Genomic DNA, 23,324 nt, shown 5'->3' on the forward strand with positions numbered 1-23,324 from the left:
ATGTGAACATTTTTTTCCACTTCTATTTCCTTGAAGGTATTTGTTTAGACTGATCACGTTCTTGTAAGACATCCTTTCCAGACGCTAAATTTAGCCTACTCAGGATCTCATTTTATTCTCTAATCCTGATGAGATTTCCTTGCCACTCATGTGATTTCCTCTGCTTTTTTTTGGTACCCTCAAGTTGACCCCAAAACTGCATGAAAAATTCTAGTTCTGGAACAATCATTTATCAACGTAGATTCAAAGTGGATCACCACATCTCTAGTTTTAAATTAAATCACTATTTCTGAGAATAGAATTAACTTCTCTCTAACAGTACTGCAATGTGATCTCTCATGCATTTTACGTGTTCTCTCCACTCATTCTGACTCACTAGTTTCTAGACAGCTTTTATCTCCAGTTTGTACACATGCTATTTTTCTCTCCAACCAAAAGGACTTCCGTCTTAAATCCCATTTTACTGTATACAACTCACAGTTCTAATCTCTCCAAGCCACTTAGTGTGGATACATCATCCTGTATGTTTAATGTTCCTCCAATTCAGAGGCTGGCAAGTATGATTAATGCTGATCTTCAGCCTTCTTCTAGATCATTAAAGTATTAAAAAGTATATGCCCTCCAATACTGACTTGACCCTGTGGTACTCCATTTGGAAGAGATTAATTTTTAATGGTAAAAACTTTAACATCTGTCATACAACTTTTAATCTGTGCTATGGTATTTAACCAACTGAAAACATTTTTATACTGTACTATATAAAATATTTTATAAAGACCAAACGTATGCTGTATCTACCAAAACAGTAAATGTTTCAAAAAATTCTATCAATATAACTTTATAAATGAGTTGGTTGATTGAAAAGCTTCATTTCCTCATAAGTGGAGTCACTAATTCCATTATATGTCTAAATATTTTGCAAAGAAAATATTCATTGACTGGCTATCTTCCTTTATGCCCTTAAAAATAAAGGTACTAAATTTGCTGGTCATCGGGTACCTCTGTTTTTTCACATTTTTTTTAAACAAGAAACTGCATATTATGTCACCAAAATGTTTATGACCTTAAGAAAAAAAAATCTCAGAACCCTTCAATTTAAACTAGTTTAATAAGAGAAACAAGTTTGAGAAAAATAAAAAGCAAAACAAGGGGGTTTAAGCAATTCAACATGCAGATAATTCTGAGATGGAGATTAATTATATTGTTTACATATTGTTGAAAATAAGGAAACATTAGAGAAAGCACTAGAGAAAGTTACCTGGTATCTTACATTATATATAACAAGGGACATATCTAACATGTGCACCAAAAATTTGGCTATTCAGAAGTCTTAGCTGCTCCCACACTCCCCACATCACCAAAAAGAGGGAGGGAAAAAAAAGTGGTGCCTCTCATGTAGATCTGATTTGCCCCCCACCCCTCCCCACAAGGTATTCCTTCACCATCTTTTCTTCATGCTGTCTCCCAACTATTGTCTGCTTTAAATTTCCAATTGCTTATGTTTATCTTTCTAGAAAGGGAGCAAAACTAACCATTCAGAGTCACTCCATGTCTCATTTTCCTTTCTCTCTCTTTTTCTGGAGGTATCTCTAGACCCTTGTGTGCCTGACTCTGCAAGCTATTTTACATCTGTACATCCAGTCTCCCAACTTCTCAGTTTTAATTTTTTTCTCATTGAATAAATAAAAGGTCAGTTGGTAAAACCATTTCTCTTAATTATTAAACTGTTCTTCCTTTTTACCTTTAAAAATATAAGCTTTAAATATCAATGTATGTTTGTATAACAGATAACATTGTATGCAAGTCTGTGCATATACTGTACACATAACCAAAAATACCATTATAATAGCTTTTGTGTGCATTAAATATTACAGGATCAGGGAAATATGATAAAGTAAATGTCTTTGTTAGTTTTGTAAATAGACAATTTAGGGGAAGCTCTTAAACATCCTCCCTTCAACGGGCTTCTATTGCTACGACTATGCAGTCATAACATTAGCTGCAGCCTGAAAGTCTTCAAAATATTGCTGATTTAGGGCTTGTCTATGTTACCCACTGGATCTACGGGCAGCGATCGATCCAGCGGGGGTCGATTTATCGCGTCTACCACGAACGCTCTCCCATCAACTCCGGTACTCCACCAGGGCGAGAGGCGCAGGTGGAGTTGACGGGAGAGCGTCAGCCGTCGACTTACTGCAGTGAAGACACCGCGATAAGTAGATCTAAGTATGTTGACTTCAGCTACGTTATTCACGTAGCTGAAGTTGCGTAACTTAGATCGATTCCCCCCACCCACCCCCAGTGTAGACCAGACCTTAGACTCCTAAGTGCCTAAATCCCAAATGATGTATAGGCTCCAAAGTCAGTTAGGTGTTGTGACACTGAGTGCAGCAACACTTAAATAGTTTTAAAAATCTGAGCCATGGTGATTCAAAAAAGTTTACTATTAGCTTTCTGAAGGCTTTCCTTATTTTTTCTGGGTCATCTTTAAAAGGTTTGGCTTCCATATTCCAAAGTTCTTTTGTTTTGCCAACAAGGCTTTGCTGAGAAGTTTATTTTGGTTTGTTAGGTGGTTGTTTTTTTTTGAGCGGGTGGAAAAAACAAATATATAATTTGAAGAGCTTCTGATACCCCATACTAAAGGAAGCATGGAAGACGTTAACTATATGCTCACTATAAAAACACTATAAAAAGAAAGCACACACTCTTCACAGCCCAAAAAGGAAAGAAGCAGCACTTGATTTACAACATTCAAACCGTAAATTTCCCCCCTAAAGTTTGCAAAAATACATTCAAAGGTCAAAATAGACCACATTAAAACATACTTTCAACATTAACTTAATTATGTATGCCTCTGTGAATCTCTGAAGTATATTATCTTGAGATCATGTAACGGTTGACTAGGTTAGGATTTCTGTTAAATATCACACGTGGTGTTGCTGTGATGCAAGACTTTTATTCAGTGTCCTAAGACAAATTGCTAGAACAAGGGGAACAATTGCTGCGTGAATTACATTTTAACTAGCCTTTGGAATTATGTAAATTAATACTTGTTACACTTTCACAAAATCCATTTGTTCGTACAAAATATGGATTATTAGCAATATCAAACAAGACAGAATTGGTCATATAAGTATAAACTTTGTAACTCTCTTTAAGCTCAAAACTCAGAAGGTGAACAGTACCTGCGGGTCCGTGGAGGCTTTGGTGGAGGAGAGTCCTGTTTCTCAAGATCTACAGAATTGACAGTTTTCTCTGTACTAGTTTCATTCTGCCAAAAAAATAAATAAATCCAACTATATTTTATTCAAAGTTGAAAGAATCATGATCACTAGAATTTAATACACTTCTACATGTTCCTGAAACAGAAGGAGGACCCAAACCAAACTTGAAGAAAGCATGGAGTGACAACAGCAAGTCACTAAGCCACCTTACACTTGCCTCGGCTTCCAATTTAAGTATAGATTACGTTCTATACATACATTTTATTTATAAAGCCCCTCTCCCAAAAAAAGCACTCTGAGGGAATTGAGACAAGGATCTTAAAAGAACATTAACTTTAGAACCCACTTCTGAACAATTTTTTTTACTTACCATTATTCAATATTGCGTATAACAAATCTCAGATTCATCTGTCACTTTAGTAATGAAGTATTTTTCATGTTGTTTACTTTAAGTATTTGACAGCACTGAGTGTATAGTGAGTCTCACTGTTTCCCTTTTACAATCAGTTTCCCATCTTGGGGAAAATGTAGCTTTCAAACCACAAAAGGAAAACACAAATTGGAAAAGGGATTCAATAGGAGGGAGTAGTATACAAGATAATGCATTTTCCCTAAAATGACTAGTTTTCAAGTTGACAGTATCCCTTTGTATTTAAAAATAAAGTCAAAGAGATATTCTCCTGCCTTACACAGCAAGCCATTGCAGAAGGAAAATGTTTTTTTCCACTTTTTTTTTTTAAAGAAATTTAGTATTCAGGTTAACTAACTAGAACTGCACCAGGTACAGACAAAGCCAATATTAGTTTTCATGTACACAGTTACCTTAAACATGTGTATAACAATTCTGAAGGCAAGTTCAGAAGTTGCACTATTAAAAATGGAATACACAATATTTTTGAAAAAGATACCTTCTTGAAGCTAACTTTCGCAAATTTTCTTTTTAAAGATATTTCAAACAGGCATTGCCAGCATCTCAGAAACAAGTAATTTATTCCCAGAAACATGACATTAATTTCAACTGATATGCCTATCACTCCTAGCTCATCAGTCAGATGTGATCCAGGGCACATGTGACCTACTGTTGCCTTCTGACAGTGTTTGGCCTATTTACACTAAGTAGTTGACAGTCTTTTATAATTCTAGTTGACAGGCAACCACATACCTGACTTCTAAGCAGTACCTTTGGTGTAGAGTAGGGCTACCATACGTCCGGATTTCCCCGGACATGTCCGGCTTTTCGGTCTATAAATAGCCGTCCGGGGGAGATTTCTAAAAATCTCAAAGTGTCCGGGATTTCCCCCCGGTCGGCTATTTATAGATCGAAAAGCGGCGGCCAAGCGCCTCTGGGCAGCCAAAGCCCCTTCCCGGCTCCCCCCATCCCCTGCAGCCTTACCACGCCGCCCGGCCCCGCAGCTGTCTTCCCCCTCCTCCCCTCCCCTGAATGCTCCGCCCCCCTGCTCCTCCCCCTCCCCTGCTTCCCGCGAATCAGATGTTCGCGGGAAGTCTGAAAACAAGCAGGGACAGGCGGGCAGCAGCAGGTAAGCTGCGGGGGGGAGGGAGACGACGCGAGGAGGAGGGCTCCGAGGAGGCGAGGTGCGGCACGGCATGGCCCAGTCCAGCCCTGGCTGAGCGGCTCCCTCCGGCCCCGGCGGCGCTGGCCCAGCTCGGGCCCCGGGCCCCGATTCCGGCCAAGTGGCGCCGGCCCCAGCGGCTCTGGCCCAGCTCGGCTCGGGCCCAGCTCAGGCCCCAGGGCGGCGGCCCCGGTTCTGGGCGAGTGCGCCGGCCCAGCCCCGGCCGAGCACCCCCGGCCCTGGCCCCAACAGCTCCGGCCCGGCTCGGCTCCCACCCGGCTCGGGCCCCAGGGCGGCGGCCCCGGTTCCGGCCGAGTGCACTGGCCCGGCCCCAGCCGAGCACCTCTGGCCCGGCCCCACGACCCCGGCCGGAGCGCAGCCAGATTCCTGGGCTCTTGCTAAAGCCGGCCCTGGTCAGGGGACAGGGAGGGGAGGGTTGGATGGGTCGGGAGTTCGGGGGGGGGGGCTGTCAGGGGGGCAGGGGTGTGGAGAGGGGTCGAGGCAGGCAGGGAGCAGAGCAGTTGGATAGGGCATGGGAGTCCCGGGGGTCTGTCTGGGGGCGGGGGTGTGAATAAAGGTCAGGGCAGTCAGGGGACAAGGTAGGGTCCTAGGGGGCAGTTAGGGTGGGGGGTTCTCAGGCGGGGGCAGTCAGGGGACAAGAAGCAGGGAGGCTTAGATAGGGGGTGGGGTTCTAGGGGGCAGTTAGTGGCAGGGGTCCCAGGAGAGGGCAGTCAGGGGACAAGGAGCGGGGGGGGGGTTGGGAGTTCTGAGGGGGGAACTCAGGGGGTGGGAAGGGAGAGAGAGTGGATGGGGGCGGGGCAGGGCAGGGCTAGAGTGGGGCTCCCCCCCCAGTGTGCTCTTTTTTGATTGTGGAAATATGGTAACCCTAGTGTAGAGGCTTCCCTGTGCCAGCGCTGTGCGGGGCTTTGGCACACGCAGGGCTTAGCTCCTCCTGGCCAGCGCCCAGGCTGGAGGGTATTGGGCTTTCCCAGGGAACCAGCCCAGCCAGAGACAATGGGGAAGGAAGGAGCCTGCCAGCCAGGCTGTTGGTGAGCTGTGCGCTCTGACAAGGGGCTGGTTCTCCCCATAGCGCTGGGAGTGGAACACGCCCCACGGGGGGGGGGGGGGGGGGAGGGCGGGGGGGGGAGGGGGGGGGGGGGAGCATGTAAAGGGCCGATGGGTGGGCAGCAGAGGTAACACCTAACTGGCCGCTGCCTGTTGCCTGCCCGCACTCACCAGCCACCGCCGCGTGCAGCCAGTGCCAGCTGGAAATGGGATGGGGCCCTGCTGGCCAAGAGCCGGCACACAGCGGGGGCTGCACTGATGCACCAGCAGAGAGAGCAGCCAGCCCCGCACACTGCATCTTTGCCCCGCCACCAGCCTTGCACACCCACCCCAATCGTCAGCCACTGGACGCCCCCCACTCACTGGTGGTGGGTGGGTGGCAAGCAGAGATCCAGCCAGCAGCAGGACCCGCCAGTACTGGTGGGGTGGGGGAAGACAGAAAATACGGGACAATTTGCCCATTTTAAAGAAAAAGTCAGGACACCTGCGGGAGGGCTAAAATACGGAACTGTCCCTTTACAAAGAGGACATCTGGTCACCCTACATCAATGGTTCCCAAACTTTAACAACCTGTGAACCCCTTTCACTAAAATGTCAAGTCTCGCGAACCCCCTTCTAAAAATTAGTATTTCCAGGAATTTGCTCCTTTACCTGAGTATAAATTATAAAAGCATTGATCTTGGAAATATAAAATTTGTTTTTATGATATGCTTATTACACACTAATTATTATTTATCATGACAGTATTTTTATTACATTATGAAAATAGCAACACTCTTCCAAGATCTGACTTTTGTAGCTTGTATGACTTTGAATAAGCCGGTTATAAGACAAGACTCCTATGTTTCATCAAGGAGTATCAGATGCGAAACAGCAGGAAGGTATTTAAGAAGCCAACTCAAATCGTTCCTACTACACAAGCATTCAGATCTTGAGCAGTCCAGGCAAACAACAACACGTTACAACAAAGCTTAAACTTGTTTTTCATAATAATTTTAAAAACAGTACTAGCTGCCTATTTAATTTTAAAAACAGCAAAAAATATCCACCTCCCTTTCCACTTCGTATAAGGAGTCTTGAAGTTTAAATCTCCTCATTATGATAGATATGCTTGCTTTGATCTGCTTAGCTCTTGGATGTCCAGGGGCTCCAGGCTGCTGGTCCCATGCTGCCCGGGGTCCCTAGGGACAGCTCTGTCCACCATTAGGGAATTTTTTCCCCGAGAACCCCCTGTAACGCTTCACGAATCCCAGTTTGGGAACCACTTCCCTAGGGAATAGTGCAGGATCTCAATCTGCCCCATGTTAGGGCAGAGGTTAGGGAGGGAGAGCTCCTGGTTAAGGTAAAAAAAGTGACCAACTTTGGTAGAAAACCAAGACAACTACTATATCCTTGTGGAAAATGAAGAATAGGGAGTCATATTAGAACTGCTAACTAACGTCCATGGGAAAAGAAACTTCAAAAAACAATATGTAAAGAAGAATGAATTTTAGTGACTCAAGGGAATCAGAGTTTATAGACTAGGTACAGGCTACAGGGAGAGACTGTTGATTTAACGGGATGAGGAAGAAGACTGCCTTAAAGAAACTTATCAACAGAGGCTGAGCCCATACTGGCTACCTCGTTGAGCACACTAAGAACAAATGCCTGAACCCAAAGGGCATTAAATTACACTGGTCTACAATACAAGTCGTCTGCTTCAGAGATAAAATGTGCTATTTATTATGTATTTTGATGTGCTGAATTCAAATATGACAATTAAAACAACTGATTGGCTACTGTTTCTAAGATATTTAAGTTTTTACATTTTATGTCTATGTATATTGTGTAGATAATAGAGTTTTAATCATAAATTGTAAACCTAGGTCTTTTCATGAGTTTATGGTTGCGTTACATGATAATATTTCCCCTGTCCTGTTTATGTAACACTTTAAAAATCAGCAAAAGGGTTATATAAATAAAATTTATTATGAAACAAAAGGCAAAAAACTATTCTGTACATAGTTTAGTCCTATTCAGTGTCTACTCGGCGCTTCTTGGCTTGTCTCTTGTATTCATTAAATGGAGCATCTCTTGTCACTGTCCAGCAATAGTCTGCAAGCATTGATGGGCTCCATTTGCCCTGATAGCGTTTCTCTATTGTTGCAATGTCCTGGTGAAATCGCTCGCCGTGCTCGTCGCTCACTGCTCCGCAGTTGGGTGGGAAAAAATCTAGATGAGAGTGCAAAAAATGTATCTTTAGTGACATGTTGCAACCAAGGCTTTTGTATGCCTTGAGGAGGTTTTCCACCAACAACCTGTAGTTGTCTGCCTTGTTGTTTCCGAGAAAATTTACTGCCACTAACTGGAAGGCTTTCCATGCCGTCTTTTCCTTGCCATGCAGTGCATGGTCAAATGCATCATCTCGAAGAAGTTCACGAATCTGAGGACCAACAAAGACACCTTCCTTTATCTTAGCTTCACTTTACCTTGGAAATTTTCCACGGAGGTACTTGAAAGCTGCTTGTGTTTTGTCAATGGCCTTGACAAAGTTCTTCATCAGACCCAGTTTGATGTGTAAGGGTGGTAACAAAATCTTCCTTGATTCAACAAGTGGTGGATGCTGAACACTTTTCCTCCCAGGCTCCAATGACTGTCGGAGTGGCCAATCTTTCTTGATGTAGTGGGAATCTCTTGCACGACTATCCCATTCGCAGAGAAAACAGCAGTACTTTGTGTATCCAGTCTGCAGACCAAGCAAGAGAGCAACAACCTTCAAATCGCCACAAAGCTGCCACTGATGTTGGTCATAGTTTATGCACCTCAAAAGTTGTTTCATGTTGTCCTAGGTTTCCTTCATATGGACTGCATGACCGACTGGAATTGATGGCAAAACATTGCCATTATGCAGTAAAACAGCTTTAAGACTCGTCTTCGATGAATCAATGAACAGTCTCCACTCATCTGGATCGTGAACGATGTTGAGGGCTGCCATCACACCATCGATGTTGTTGCAGGCTACAAGATCACCTTCCATGAAGAAGAATGGGACAAGATCCTTTTGACGGTCACGGAACATGGAAACCCTAACATCACCTGCCAGGAGATTCCACTGCTGTAGTCTGGAGCCCAACAGCTCTGCCTTACTCTTGGGTAGTTCCAAATCCCTGACAAGGTCATTCAGTTCACCTTGTGTTATGAGGTGTGGTTCAGAGGAGGAGGATGGGAGAAAATGTGGGTCCTGTGACATTGATGGTTCAGGACCAGAAGTTTCATCCTCTTCCTCGTCTGACTCAAGTGAGAATGATTCTGGTGCATCAGGAACCGGCAGTCCTTCTCCGTGGGGTACTGGGCGTATAGCTGATGGAATGTTTGGATAATGCACAGTCCACTTTTTCTTCTTTGACACACCTTTCCCAACTGGAGGCACCATGCAGAAGTAACAATTGCTGGTATGATCTGTTGGCTCTCCAAATCATTGGCACTGCAAAAGGCATAGATTTCCTTTTCCTGTTCAACCACTGGCTAAGATTTGTTGCACAAGTGTTGCAGCATATGTGTGGGGCCCACCTCTTGTCCTGATCTCCAATTTTGCAGCCAAAATAAAGGTGACAGGCTTTCTTAACCACAGTGGTTATACTGCGCTTTTGTGATGCAAAAGTCACTTCACCACAAACATAGCAGAAGTTATCTGCGCAGTTCACACAACAACGAGGCATCTCTGCTCACTTTGGCTAAACAGAAATGTGTCCCTTTGCAAAATCAAACACTGACAAATAAGAGAGCACGACACTGTATAATTTCTAGAGCTGATATAGGGCAATTTGTTCAGCAGAGTGATGTAAGCTTCGTTATGATTGCATCATCCATGACTTCTAGGAATAACATGATGCAATTCATATCATGTATGACGCAATACCAGCTTCAGATTGTATCATTCATTGTTTTGCCTAAAAAGCAAGTACTGTCCAAACCCAGTCATATTCATAGATCCAGTCAAAGATGTATTTTAGTCATTTCTGGTTTAAACTGAGATCCCTTCCCTTTATAACTCACTTATCCTCCGCCATTCCCAAGTCAAGGGTCGTATATACTGACCCAACAGCATATCTGGAAAACTAGAGCCAATCAACAATTTTAAGCATCATTTTCGTTCTCAGTGACCCAGAATTAGTAAAGTTTGACTACATTTATTCAGAAGCATTTTGGCTGTAGAGCAGTGTTATAAGACCCTTCTCAAAACCCTCCTGAAGAAACTCAAACTGCAGTATGCTTTGAGACCTGTTTGGTTCTGCACCAGCAAGAAAACACTGACCTAGACAGATGGGACTGCAGATGTGTACTTTGTTTTTTTTTATGATTCACAACTTTATGATTCAGAACTGGATTGTACATAGCTTATACAACCATATATTCCTACTACTATTATCCTCATCCCTCACTATTCCATCCTTCTATTTATTATGACAACTTTATTGCATCTTATCCAATTAGGCCTGGTCTACACTAGGCTTTTATGTCGAATTTAGCGCCGTTATATCGAATTAACCCTGCACCCGTCCACACCACGAAGCTATTTAGTTAGACATAGAGCTCTCTTTAAATCGATTTCTGTAAACCTCCCCAACGAGAGGAGTAGCGCTAAATTCGACATGGCCATGTCGAATTAGGCTAGGTGTGGATGGAATTCGACGCTAATAGCTCCGGGAGCTATCCCACAGTGCACCACTCTGTTGACGCTCTGGACAGCAGTCCGAGCTCGGATGCTCTGACCAGCCACACCCCGGGAAAATTTGAATTCCTTTTCCTGTCTGGGCAGTTTGAATCGCAGTTTCTGTTTTGACATCGTGGCGAGCTCAGCAGCAGTGGCAACGATGCAGAGCTCTCCAGCAGAGATGGCCGTGCAATCTCAGACTAGAAAGAGGGCCCCAGCATGGACTGATCGGGAAGTCTTGGATCTCATCGCTGTGTGGGGAGATGAGTCCGTGCTTTCCGAGCTGCGCTCCAAAAGACGGAATGCAAAGACCTATGAGAAGATCTCTAAAGCCATGGCAGAGAGAGGATACAGCCGGGATGCAACGCAGTGCCGCGTGAAAATCAAGGAGCTGAGACAAGGCTACCAGAAGACCAAAGAGGCAAACGGACGCTTCGGATCCCAGCCCCACACATCCCGTTTCTACGAGGCACTGCATTCCATCCTAGGTGCGGCCGCCACCACTACCCCACCCCTGACCGTGGACTCTGAGGATGGGATATTGTCCGCGGCCGGTTCCTCAGCGGACGGGGAAGAGGAGGAAGGAGATGAGGAGGACGAGGCAGTCGACAGCGCTTACAACGCTGATTTGCCCGACAGCCAGGAGCTCTTCATCACCCTCACAGAGATCCCCTACCAACCCTCCCCAGCCGTTATCCCAGACACAGATTCAGGGGAAGGATCAAGCAGTAAGTGTTTTAAATATCTAAACATTTATTCATAACATAACTGGCATATTTAAAATATTAACAATAGGTAAAGTGCTTTAAAACATGTAAACAGGAAAGTCCAACAAAACGGGAATCTGTGCAAAGTGTATCATGATTAGTCTGTCTTTGGGCGCTTCAATATATAGTCTATTTTCAAAAAATTTCACAATGTCCGCTTCATGATTATACTGCCCAAAACGCTGCACTCTTTTGTCCCTCCAAGGGCACCTAACCCAAAAACTGGTCAATGTATCCGGGGATAGAGGCGACATCCTCCGGGGAGAACTCCTCATAGGTCTCCTGCAGGTGTTTTTCAAGCCTCATGAGCAGGTTCCTGGGCAGGGAGAGCTTGTTAGGCCCCCCGTGGTATGAGACATTTCCCTGCCACAACGCCAGCAGGTACTCGGGGATCATGGCCTTGCAGAGCATTGCAGCAAATGGCCCCGGTTTCTGCAGGCTGTCACGAAGCATCCGCTCCTTCTGGCTCTCCAAGACCTTCAGGAGGGTGATGTCTGGCATGACTCCTTGCTGTGAATTAGGTAGGGGAAAGTTAGTATTGGGACTGCTTGCCCGTCCCTTTACAGAACTGCAACCGCCGGTTTACAGCCACGCGGTTTACAGCCGCGAGGGGGTGGGACAGGGCCAGAGTTCATGCTTGCAGGATTGCTGCCAGCAGAGACTCGCATTGCTTTCTATGCGAAAGGAGGCCAGTGCCACTCTTAAAGTTTTAAGCAGCCACAAGTCTACGGCTTACCATGTTTGACAGCTAGACAAAGTCCGGTGTCCTGCCCTGCTCCTCAGCTCGCCACAGCAAGACCGCAGGCACTGTAGGCGAGGGCCGAAAATTCGACCTTGTCCTCAGTGCGCGTGTGATAGGTGCTCTGCATGGTCTTGTTGAAAGACTATGTTCTCTGTTCACAGATACATTGATCTGTCTCAGGAATTCACTCCCTTTTTCCAATTCCCACAGCCACATCTGCCCAGAGGCTAGCGCACATTAGGAGGAGGAAGAAGAGGACACGGGAAGACATGTTTGCTGAACTAATGGGATGCTCCCGAGCACAGGCAGCCCAGCAGACACAGTGGAGGGAGAACTTGTCCCAAATGCACCGGGCAAACATGGAACGGGAGGAGAGGTGGCGACAGGAGGACTGGCAGGCTACTCAAACGCTGCTTGGACTAATGAGGGAGCAAACGGACACGCTCCGCCGCCTTGTGGATGTTCTGCAGGACCGGAGGCAGGAGGAGAGAGCCCCGCTGCAGTCTCTCTCTAACTGCCCTGCCCCGCCACCAAGTCCCATACCCCCCTCACCCAAAGTCCAAACACGGAGGGGCGGAAGGGGCCGTGAAAAATTTCACTCCACCCCTGCGGACTGCTCTACCACTAGAAGGCTCTCATTCCCCAAAATTTGAAAAGTCCTTTCCTACCCGCCTCACACAAGACCCCGTCCAAGTTTCACCCCCCCGTTCCATGTGCGGTTGTTAATAAAAAATACGTTTTTGTTCATTATTGTTTCCATCCTCTTCTTTTAGATGAGAGTCTGTCTGAAGGGGGGGGAAGGGGCTTGGTAATTGGACAGGACAGTCACCTTTAGCAGGGGGCAGGTCCAGCAGCAGGGCACATATACAGTGCAGTGACTAGTTATCCTGGTCAGTCTGGGAGGTGGTTTTCATGTTCTGTGTGGTGGGGGGGGGTGGTGTTGCTCTGTGACTTGGTGGCGGGGGAGGGCAGTTACAGATCTTATGCAGCGGTCCTTACCCTGGATCACAGAGCCGCGCAGCAGGGGATCTGTAACCCTCCTCCCCCTGCAAGACAGTCACATAGCCGACACATAAACGCAGTCCCGGCCGGGAGGGCTGGCAGGCTCCGTTGAAACAACCAGTCCACCACCGCGGAGCCTGTCATTCCTGGAGTTTAGAAGCATCATTTGCATCACAACACTAAACCCGCCCCCCGCCACAGTCTGCGTCCCAGGTTTAAAACATTCCCGCGAAAACAGTAATAAAGACAACGGTGTCCATTAACAAAACAGAACAGATTTTATTTTTTGGGAAGGGGGTGAAGGGGGTATGTAACTGGAGAGGATAGTCGACGGCAACTGGGTAAAGAAACGGGGGCAAGTTCAGCTTCTGTGTCCACAAACTGAAAAGTCACTGGGTACCCTGCTCAGCCTTGAAACTGGCTTTCAAAGCCTCCCGGATGCACAGCGCGTCCCGCTGGGCTCTTCTAATCGCCCGGCTGTCTGGCTGGGCGTAATCAGCAGCCAGGCTATTTGCCTCAACCTCCCACCCCGCCATAAAGGTCTCCCCCTTGCTCTCACAGAGATTGTGGAGCACACAGCAAGCTGCAATAACGATGGGGATATTGGTTTCGCTGAGATCACAGCGAGTCAGTAAGCTTCTCCATCTCCCCTTGAGACGGCCAAAAGCACACTCCACCACCATTCTGCACTTGCTCAGCCGGTAGTTGAAGAGTTCTTGTGCAGTGTCCAGGGCCCCAGTATAGGGCTTCATGAGCCAGGGCATTAGCGGGTAGGCTGGGTCCCCGAGGATCACTGTAGGCATCTCCACATCCCCAACAGTTATCTTGTGGTCCGGGAAGTAAATGCCTTCCTGCAGCCGTCTAAACAGACCAGAGTTCCTGAACACGCGAGCGTCATGAACCTTGCCCGGCCATCCGACGTAGATGTTTGTAAACCGTCCCCAATGGTCCACCAGTGCTTGCAGCACCATTGAAAAGTAGCCCTTTCTATTGATGTACTGGCTGGCCTGGTGGCCCGGTCCCAGGATAGGGATGTGAGTCCCATCTATAGCCCCACCGCAGTTTGGGAATCCCATCGCGGCGAAGCCATCTATGATGGCCTGCGCGTTTCCCAGGGTCACTACCTTTGACAGCAGTACCTTGACGATTGCCTTGGCTACTTGCAGGACAACAACCCCCACGGTAGATTTGCCCACGCCAAAGTGGTTCGCGACTGACCGGTAGCTGTCCGGCGTTGCAAGCTTCCAGAGGGCTATGGCCACTCGCTTCTGGACAGTCAGGGCTGCTCGCATGTGGGTGTCCTTGCGCTTCAGGGCAGGGGACAGCAACTCACAAAGTTCGAGGAAAGTCCCCTTCCGCATGCGAAAGTTTCGCAGCCACTGGGATTCATCCCAGACCTGAAGCACTATGCGGTCCCACCAGTCCGTGCTTGTTTCCCGGGCCCAGAATCGCCGTTCAACAAAATCCACATGCCCCATTGCCACAGTGATGTCCTGGGCGCTGGGGCTCGTGGTTTCTGACAGCTCTGTGCTACTCTTCGACTTCAGGCCCTCACGGCGGTGCCGTAGCCTCCTCGCCTGATTTCTCTGCATCTGCCTCAGGGAAAGGTGTATGATAAGCTGCGAGGTGTTGAGAACGGCCACAACTGCAGCGATGGTCGCAGCGGGATCCATGATCGCAGTGCTGTGGCGTCCGCGCTGTCACTGATCAAAAAGTGCGCGAACTGATTTCCCGCCGGCGCTTTCAGGGAGGGAGGGAGGGAGGGCGGTAGTGACTGACGGATGACGACAGTTACCCAAAAGCACCCTCGCCACATTTTTTTACCCAGAAGGCATTGGCGGATCGACCCAGAATTCCAATGGGCAGCGGGGACTGCGGGAACTGTGGGATAGCTGCCCACAGTGCACTGCTTCCAATGTCGACGCTTTCCCTGGTAGTGTGGACTGACAAAGTCGAATTACTGTCCTTAGTGTAGACACATACGTTCGACTTTCTAATATCGATTGCACATATTCGATTTAACTAAAATCGAACTACTCTCGTAGTGTAGACATACCCTTAGACTAAGCTCGAAGGTCAGGAACCATAACTTCTGATTAATTTGTACAGCCCCTAACACACACACACACACACTCACCCTGATCAGTAGGTGCTACTAAGTATATGTATATAAATAGTAAGTAAACAACAGAATGACACAAGTCCTTTTTCCAGGAAGGAAGAATGTTGGGGAGACTTTCAAGAAGGCCCAACCTTAAAAAGCCAGATCCTTAAGCCTGAACATGGCCGGGATATCGTCGTGCAACAGGTCCAAACTTTGAGAGAATTTCATGTTGACATCTGAGAACCAAGCCCTCTGGAGTTATAAGGATCAAATACAACCTTTGCTCTCTACATCTTCTACTCACTGGGAATTTATTGAAGAAGTGGGAACACATAAGCCTCAGTTTTTTCCAGCTAAATGAGAAAAGTCATCTAAGGTCTAGTATCTGATGTGTACCCCATCACTGTGCAGCAGTCCACTCTCCAGTATGGATTTAAGTTCTTCTCAATTAGTCTGTGTGCTAATCCGGTTCAGAACATATACAGGATTTAATGCACTCCCCTCAACAGGGCTTAAATCAATGACCCTCTGGTGCTTTGTACTATAGTTGTTTTACTTGACCTTGTGATTATTTGTGAAAGTACACATGCAGCAAGCTAAGTAAGACCAGGAAGACTGCCTGAGCTCCAAAATACTGTTGTGCAATCCTCTTTCTGGCTGGCCAGCTCTGCTGGACCAATTTCCTGAAAGTGTGGGCTCCCCAGCTTATAAGGCTGGCATCCATGCTTATGTATTTATAGGGTGAGTATATAAATTCTGAGTGTGGTGCTCCTGTTCATTCACCAGAGGAGGATTTGACTGATGAGTGGCTCAAGGGACTTTTCCAAGTCCTCCCTTGTTGACAGTATGAACTGTAAGAGTTGCCACTAAGTTTCAGGAACGAAAACTGCACCCACACTACCAGGTCTTGGCATAACATTGGCATGCTCAGAAATGACATACAAAACCAGCTGGGGAAGACTCACCAACTCAGGAAGAGAGCAAATGTTTCCAGTTTCTGAATCCTTTCCTGAGATTGGGAGTCTATGCCATTTCAAGTGTCTATGTCAGTCCCCAAGTGGGCAATTTTCTGAGATGGGAATCAGGGAACTATGAACTCCAAGTGAGCCAAATATTTTCAGGCATATTTCCATCAGAGCAGAGGTTTTCAAAATGTGGCAAAGAGGTTATCGGGGAGGTGTGAGGACCTGACTGGTACTAGGAAGAAACTGGTGTTAAACAAAATTAAAAAAAAAAATCTGGTGTGTAGAGTCGCAGCACCATTCGGGTTTGGCCCATTTGCCCCTCTGTCATCACGGCCCAGCCCTGTGGGATACAGGAGCTGCTGCTGCCTGAGGTGAGCTCACTCTCCAGTCCCACCCATCCTGACTTCCCCTCCTCACTGGGCCCGGGCTTGTTCTCCAGGCCCACACCTGAATGATACAAGCATATCCAAACAAAAATGTCCGACACTGGTGATAATTGCTAAGATACGTAGAAAATACTATCATCTAACTCAGCACTCTGATATCCACATTTAACTGGTTTAAATGATAAACCCTTAACATTGCCATATTTTAAGATAGATAGATACAGGGGCCGGGGGGAAATGGAAAGTTGGTTTGTCCATTCAAGAGTTTTGAAAATTACTGAAGTGTTACTCCATTCCCACCTTTATTTGTAATTATTAAACTAGTCAGAGGATAAATTATTGCACTTTAAGTTTTTCCTTGGACAGAGCTTTGATTTAAATTTAATTTGCTCCTTAACTGTTTTATTCACCACATCATTTTAGTGTTCATTTCTAGTAGGCCAGGCCTTGTTTCCTACTGATGTTGCCACCAGTAGCAGCCAAAGAAAGAATTAGTCTAAACTGGCCGCTGGAGTTTTACCCATTTATCTAACCATGCTAAGAGCAAGTTTCTCAGACTGGCTGTTTAAAATGCCAAGTGTCCCCTGTCTACACTAGAGCTCCTACATTTGCTAGTAGTGCTGGAGTTGCACTGGTGGTAAGCAGTAAAAAAAAAAATCCTTTTAAATGTCTAGCATAGATAAGTGGCTTTTTGCTTCCAAAATCAATTTGCCAGAGCAGGCAGAGCACAAGTTAACTGCTGAGACACATATACACAGTCCAACTGTCCACAAACAACTACATTTAATGTCTTCCTTATCACCACAAAAATATTAAAGACAAACAAGATCAAGGACTGAATGCACAGCAAAACTTAAAACTGCAGGTAAAAGCTATAACTTTAATTGAAAACTCATACGTCAAAGAAAAACATACCACTCCATCAGCAATCTTCCAGTCTGTGCGACTCTCATATTTCTGTAGTTGCTTTTCAAACAGTTGTGCTATGGCTCGATGGACAAGTTCATACTGCTCCTATTGTATGCATGTTAGAGATTATGATTAATATACAAGATCCTTTTAAAAAAGGACATACCATAAAGTCCAAGTCTACACTACAGAAGAATATACCTTGGTCTGCACTGCAGAATGCCTTTGTGTCCTCATATCTTGTATTAAATTAAACACATTGAACTCTTCTGGTATTTTCTGAAATACAGGGCAAAGTTATGTTATTTTTCTATAAAATGCAATACAGTATATTGTCAGCATAGTGATTTATAATGTGTCAGACCAATTTTTAAAGTTATCACTATAGCATGCCTTATTGCTTTTATAGAAAGCTGACCCATTCCCTCCATGTAAGTGAATCTTATGAAAGTCATTTAGAGCAACAGTTCCTTCAGAACTGGTATTTATAACAGTTTCACTGGTAGTGCAGATCACACAAATATTTTTAAGATCAATTCTGAAAGTGTGACAGACTTGGTAGAAGCAATAATGTCTGACACACTGACATTATGGCAACCCATCAGCATGTCTCTTTGCTTCATGATGAAACTAAAAATCACAAAGTGAAATATAAAAGCAGATTCTGCATTTGAAATTTCAAATGCAGAAAGTCTAAGATGCTATAAGAAATCCTTGCAGAAGAAACAATGAGTAAACATACTTTGCAGTATATTTATAGATGTTGAAAAATTGACCTTTGGACATAATTTGAAAATCAGCACTTCAGATCAGCATTCAGGTCAATATACTCAGAACTATGTACTACTTAAATTTACAGTTTGACATTTTACCTTGAGATGCTTCCATTCTGACACTGGGTAGGTTTTTGTTTTTGTTTTGTTAATATAGGAAAGTGCTTCCATAAGTAACCTAAAGCCAATTTTTAATATACAGTAACTCCTAGCTTAATGTTGTAGTTATGTTCCTGAAAAATGCTACTTTAAGCAAAATGATACTAAGCAAATCCAATTTCCCCATAAGAATTCATGTAAATGAGGGGGCGGGGGGGGGCAGAGAAGAGGTTAGGTTCCAGGGACATTTTTTTCACCAGACAAAAGACATTCGATTGATCAAGTTTTAAACAAACAATTTAATACGGCAATGATGATTGTGAAGCTTGGTTGAGGTGGTGAAGCCAGAGGGTGGGATATTTCCCAGGGAATGCCTTACCGCTAAGTGATGAACTAGCACTGTCTGAGCCCTCAAGGATTAACACATTGTTGTTAACGTAGCCGCACACACTACAAGGCAGCACGAATGGAGGGAGGGGAGACAGCATGGCAGAGAGAGACAGTGACACATACCGTGTGTGTGTGTGTGTGCGCGCGCGCATGTGTGTGAGAAACACATGCATTGCCCCTTTAAGTACGCTGACCGCACTCTAAGTACACTGCCTTTTTAAGTAGATCAGCAAGTTGAGACAGCAGCTGCTGCGAGCAAGCTCCCTACATCCTGAACTCAGTCGTGTCCCCGCCCAGCTCTGTGGAGATGGGGTAAAAGAGCAGGGGGCAAGAAGGACACCCTGACATTAGCACCCTTCCCCCTCCGGCACAGCAAGCAGGAGGTTCCCGGGAGCAGCTCCAAGGCAGAGGGGGAGGAGCAGCACATGGCAGTGGGGGGCAGGAACTGCCCAGCAATTGATAGCCTGCTGGGCAGCTGCCACACAGGGAACTTAGGGGAGCTGATGGGGGGCTGCCACCGGTCCACCCTGGTTCCAAGCCCCCACCAGCTAGTTCCAACAGGCTGCTCTTTCTGCAAGCAGAGGACAAAGCAGGCGGCTGCCAAACAACGTTATAATGGAGCATTGCGCAACTTTAAACGAGCATGTTCTCTAATTGATCAGCAACGTAACAACGAAACAATGTTAACCGGGACGACTAAGTACTTTAAAAAACTGAACATTTGATATTTCTGATTTTGTTACTCTTCAGCAAGTTGGAAGCTTAATTTTAATCACTGGTATAAAATATGACCTAATTCTACAATAAGTTATATTCCTATAAATCTTCCTTACCCCAGCTTTTAGCAAATTCCATGTATAATCTATGGCACAGATGGCTCCCGTTCTTCCACACCCTGCACTAGGGACATAAGCAACAGTTACTTGATAGTTCTTTTGACAATGATTTAAGTTAACCTGTGTAAGTTCTATAGACTTAACATTTTCATATTTACAGAATCAATGTAAAAATATCACTACCTACTTAAAAATATATCAGTCCTCAAATACCTTTTGTCAGCCAGCTCTTAATGTATTTAATGTAAAGTACATGTATTTTCATGTTTTCATAGCCAACAGGCATCAGCATTTCAGATGTGAAGAAATGCTTTATTAAAGTGTATTGAAGCATTTTTGCCTATTCTATATACTACAGAGAATAGTACGTAACTGGCCTAACAGCTCAAGCAGTATAGGATGGCTACATAGAGGAAGAGACCATAGAAAAGTGTAAAATGTTAAGTTTTCATTTTCTTGATAACCTGGTAAAACACAAAATGAGTTGCTTCTCAATTTATATAACTGACCATCTTTAAAGTGTAGTTCTCCTTTGAAAAGTGATGAAAAATTGAATCAAATTTCCACGTTTATTCTGTCTCAAATGATTTCTGTAGCAAATGTGTCTAGTTTACAAGTAAAGAGACTTATTTTACACTATCAGCTCAAAAACCAATCTTTGATTCCTTTCTTCCCATGCTTCATAACTAATAATTAAGTTTCTGCAGGATAACTTATCCCCCAATGCCTGTGCATCTCCATTATCTTCTATAAGGCTAGGTCTACACTGGGGGGTGGGGGGTGGGAAATCGATTTAAGATATGCAAATTCAGCTACGCAAATAGCGTAGCTGAATTCAACATATCCTATTCGACTTACCCTGCTGTGAGGACGGCGGCAAATCGACTGCCGCGGCTCCCCCGTCGACAGCGCTTACTCCTCCTGACGAGGTGGGAGTATGCGCGTCGATTTGGGGATCGATTTATCCGTCTAGGTGCAACTGGTTGAAACTTAGTTTACAATTCTGTTGATGCTCAAGAAGAAAAATCCATTTAACTTTTCTTAGCACTAAATAGGACTAAAAAACAGTAAAAACTCTGTCACTAATGTCAGCTGATGCGACTGAATACACAAAGATGCACATCTGTTGAGTAAAAGGGTATGTTTTCCATAGTCAACTTTTCAGAGTAGAACCACACTTTAAAGCCAGAAAGCATCCCTAAAAGGTTTACAGACTTAACCTTTCCTATATAATTTTTGATGTATAATCACTCATTAACACTGATCACAACCAAATGCATGTTCAAACAGTTACTTGCAGAAATAGTTACATTTCTAGCGAAGTCATTAGTGTTGACTAATCAAAGGTCATATCTATATTCAGGGTCAATTCTCTTCCAACCTATGAAAAAGTGATTGAAATTCATATTTGAGAGCGAAAACAAAAAGCATACAAAAATTTATTATAGGGCAATGACCACTGACAGAAGTAAAAAAGTACTAGAGCTTGTTACTGTGGCTTTTAGTAACATTTTCATTAAAATGAATAGAGTATTAAAGGGAAATCGAAATCGTATAGGTTTAATATAATCATAACTTGGTAGGTATTTAAACACGTGTCGCAAGAATAGTTTAAATGTTGTGGGTCAACAAAATAGATGCTCAAGTCCCCCTGGAGGTTCTGCAACAGCAGCTAGAGTGCTGCTCTGGTCTATGATGAAGGGTTACAGATTTTTTTTTTTGGTCAGGGGAAAGGAAATTTCCACACCCTTTTGGGAAGTTCAAATGTTTGGAAAGTTGATTTTATCTCTGCTTTTTCTAGTATAGTCATTGCTACTTTGCCATTTATTCTTTTAAGGAAAAAAAGTGACAACTGCATAAGCCTCAATTTTATATTATGCTTAATCCTGCTATAAATTCAGACATCATTCGTCAGAGCAGCCTAGAAATACTAAAATTAATAGATGTTCTAAATGGAGACTACAGTAGGCTCATCAACAACAAAAGAAACCCTCTGGAATTTAAGAACAGTAAATCTTATTTAATATACAAATAGATTTGACATTTGCACTGGGTGTTTATTTTATATATCAATGCAGTGGCTAAGCAAATACATAATTTGAGAATTAATGGCATAACAGTGTTTGTTGTTTCTAATCTATCTACAGCGTGCTATGAAAATATATAGGCACATTCTAAACATGGTTTTAGTACTCAACTAATATTTTTATCATTTTCATAACTATGGGTACGTCTATACTTACCTCCGGGTTCGGCGGTAAGCAATCGATCTTCTGGGATTGATTTATCGCGTCTTGTCTAGACGCGATAAATCAATCCCGGAAGTTCTCGCCGTCGACACCGGTACTCCTGCTCCTGCGAGAGGAGTACGCGGAGTCGACGGGGGAGCCTGCCTGCCGCGTGTGGACCCGTGGTAAGTACCTTGTAGTTCGAACTAAGATACTACGACTTCAGCTACGTTATTCACGTAGCTGAAGTTGCGTATCTTAGTTCGAACTGGGGGGTTAGTGTGGACCAGCCCTATACTGCTATATATTTCTCTCTTTGGCTGTATTTTTGTTTTTGCAATGCTATCATGAAGCAAAATTCATTTAACAAGTTCTGTGGTTTAGTCTAAACTGGATATGTAGTTTTAACCCTTATTTCATTAAAACAATTGCAAAGGTGCGTGCTTTTGTGAGACTTTTGATGTCTGCACTGGTAGCTTGCCAGAAATCCAATGACTGCTCTTGATTTGCATATGGATGTATATGTTAACAAATGCATACAGGCCTGTTATTTCTTAGCACTTTCATCTTCCTTGATATAGGAACAGAAGTTGTGTATTTGTTAAGTATACCGGTAATGAAAACCTGCAGATCAATTTCCCATATTTATAGAATTTAGTGATGCAAGACCCATTAGGCATCTTGTCCATAAGACATATTCTAATACTTCACCCTTCTAGTTCTGAAATGTCCTTAGAAACAGCTTCCACTGCTTTGTCCTCAGTCCTTCACTTGAAGAGGAGAGGGCAGCCCTGAGCTGCATTTTAAGAGTTTACAAGTGTACAGTTAGCCTTTGGGCCACATGTTAAAGTATACATAATCCATGAAGCTGTGTAGAAAAAAACGTTACCTACCTTTCGTAACTATTGTTCTTCAAGATGCATTGCTTGTGTTCATTCCATTCTAGGTGTGTGCGCACCCATATGCACGGCCGAAGATTTTTGCTTTAGCGGTATCTGTAGGGTAGGCTACAGTGCCCTCTTGAGTGCCGCGCCTATGGGTTGGTATATTAGGCGCTGCCGGCCCAATGCCCTCTCAGTTCCTTCTTGCCGGCAACTCCAACAGAGAGGCAGGAGGGTGGGTAGTAGAATGGACATGAGCAACATATCTCAAAGAACAACAGTTATGAAAGGTAGGCAACCATTTTTTCTTCTTCAAGTGCTTGCTCATGTCTATTTCATTCTAGGCGACTCACAAGCAGTATCCCTGGTGGTGGGCTCAGAGTACACGATCATGCATCTTGCAACACTGCTCTGCCAAATCCAGCATTGTCTCAGGTTTGCTCAGTAAACGCATAATGAGACGTAAGTGTGTTGATAGATGACCAGGTAGTGGCTCTGCAGATATCCTGAATTGGCACCTGGGCCAGGAAGGCTGCCGATAAAGCCTGCGCCCTAGTCGAGTGGGCAATCATGGTCGCCAGTGGAGCCACCTTTGCCAGGTCATAGCAGTAATGGATGCAGGCCGTGATCTAGGACGAAATCCTCTGCGCTGACACTGGGCAACCTTTCATCCTGTCTGCCACCGCAAC

At 44.7% G+C, this 23,324-nt stretch overlaps 1 protein-coding gene across 2 annotated transcripts in view; it reads right to left on the minus strand.

Moving 5' to 3' along the window:
* The window catches only part of PTPN12 (protein tyrosine phosphatase non-receptor type 12), a 148,538-nt gene that overhangs the window by 33,868 nt on the left and 91,346 nt on the right, over nucleotides 1-23,324 (minus strand). For both annotated transcript variants that reach the window (XM_024196972.3, XM_024196971.2), the window contains exons 9-12: nucleotides 19,524-19,590; nucleotides 17,630-17,707; nucleotides 17,435-17,533; nucleotides 3,186-3,271 (exon numbers count right to left, since the gene is read on the minus strand). In XM_024196972.3, coding sequence (XP_024052740.2) covers nucleotides 3,186-3,271; nucleotides 17,435-17,533; nucleotides 17,630-17,707; nucleotides 19,524-19,590 — 330 coding nt within the window. The remainder of the gene's footprint in view (nucleotides 1-3,185; nucleotides 3,272-17,434; nucleotides 17,534-17,629; nucleotides 17,708-19,523; nucleotides 19,591-23,324) is intronic.

This window comes from Terrapene carolina, unplaced genomic scaffold (assembly GCF_002925995.2).
Source record: "Terrapene carolina triunguis isolate 2854851 unplaced genomic scaffold, T_m_triunguis-2.0 Scaffold68, whole genome shotgun sequence".
In the NCBI taxonomy this organism is placed as follows: Eukaryota; Metazoa; Chordata; order Testudines; family Emydidae; genus Terrapene; species Terrapene triunguis.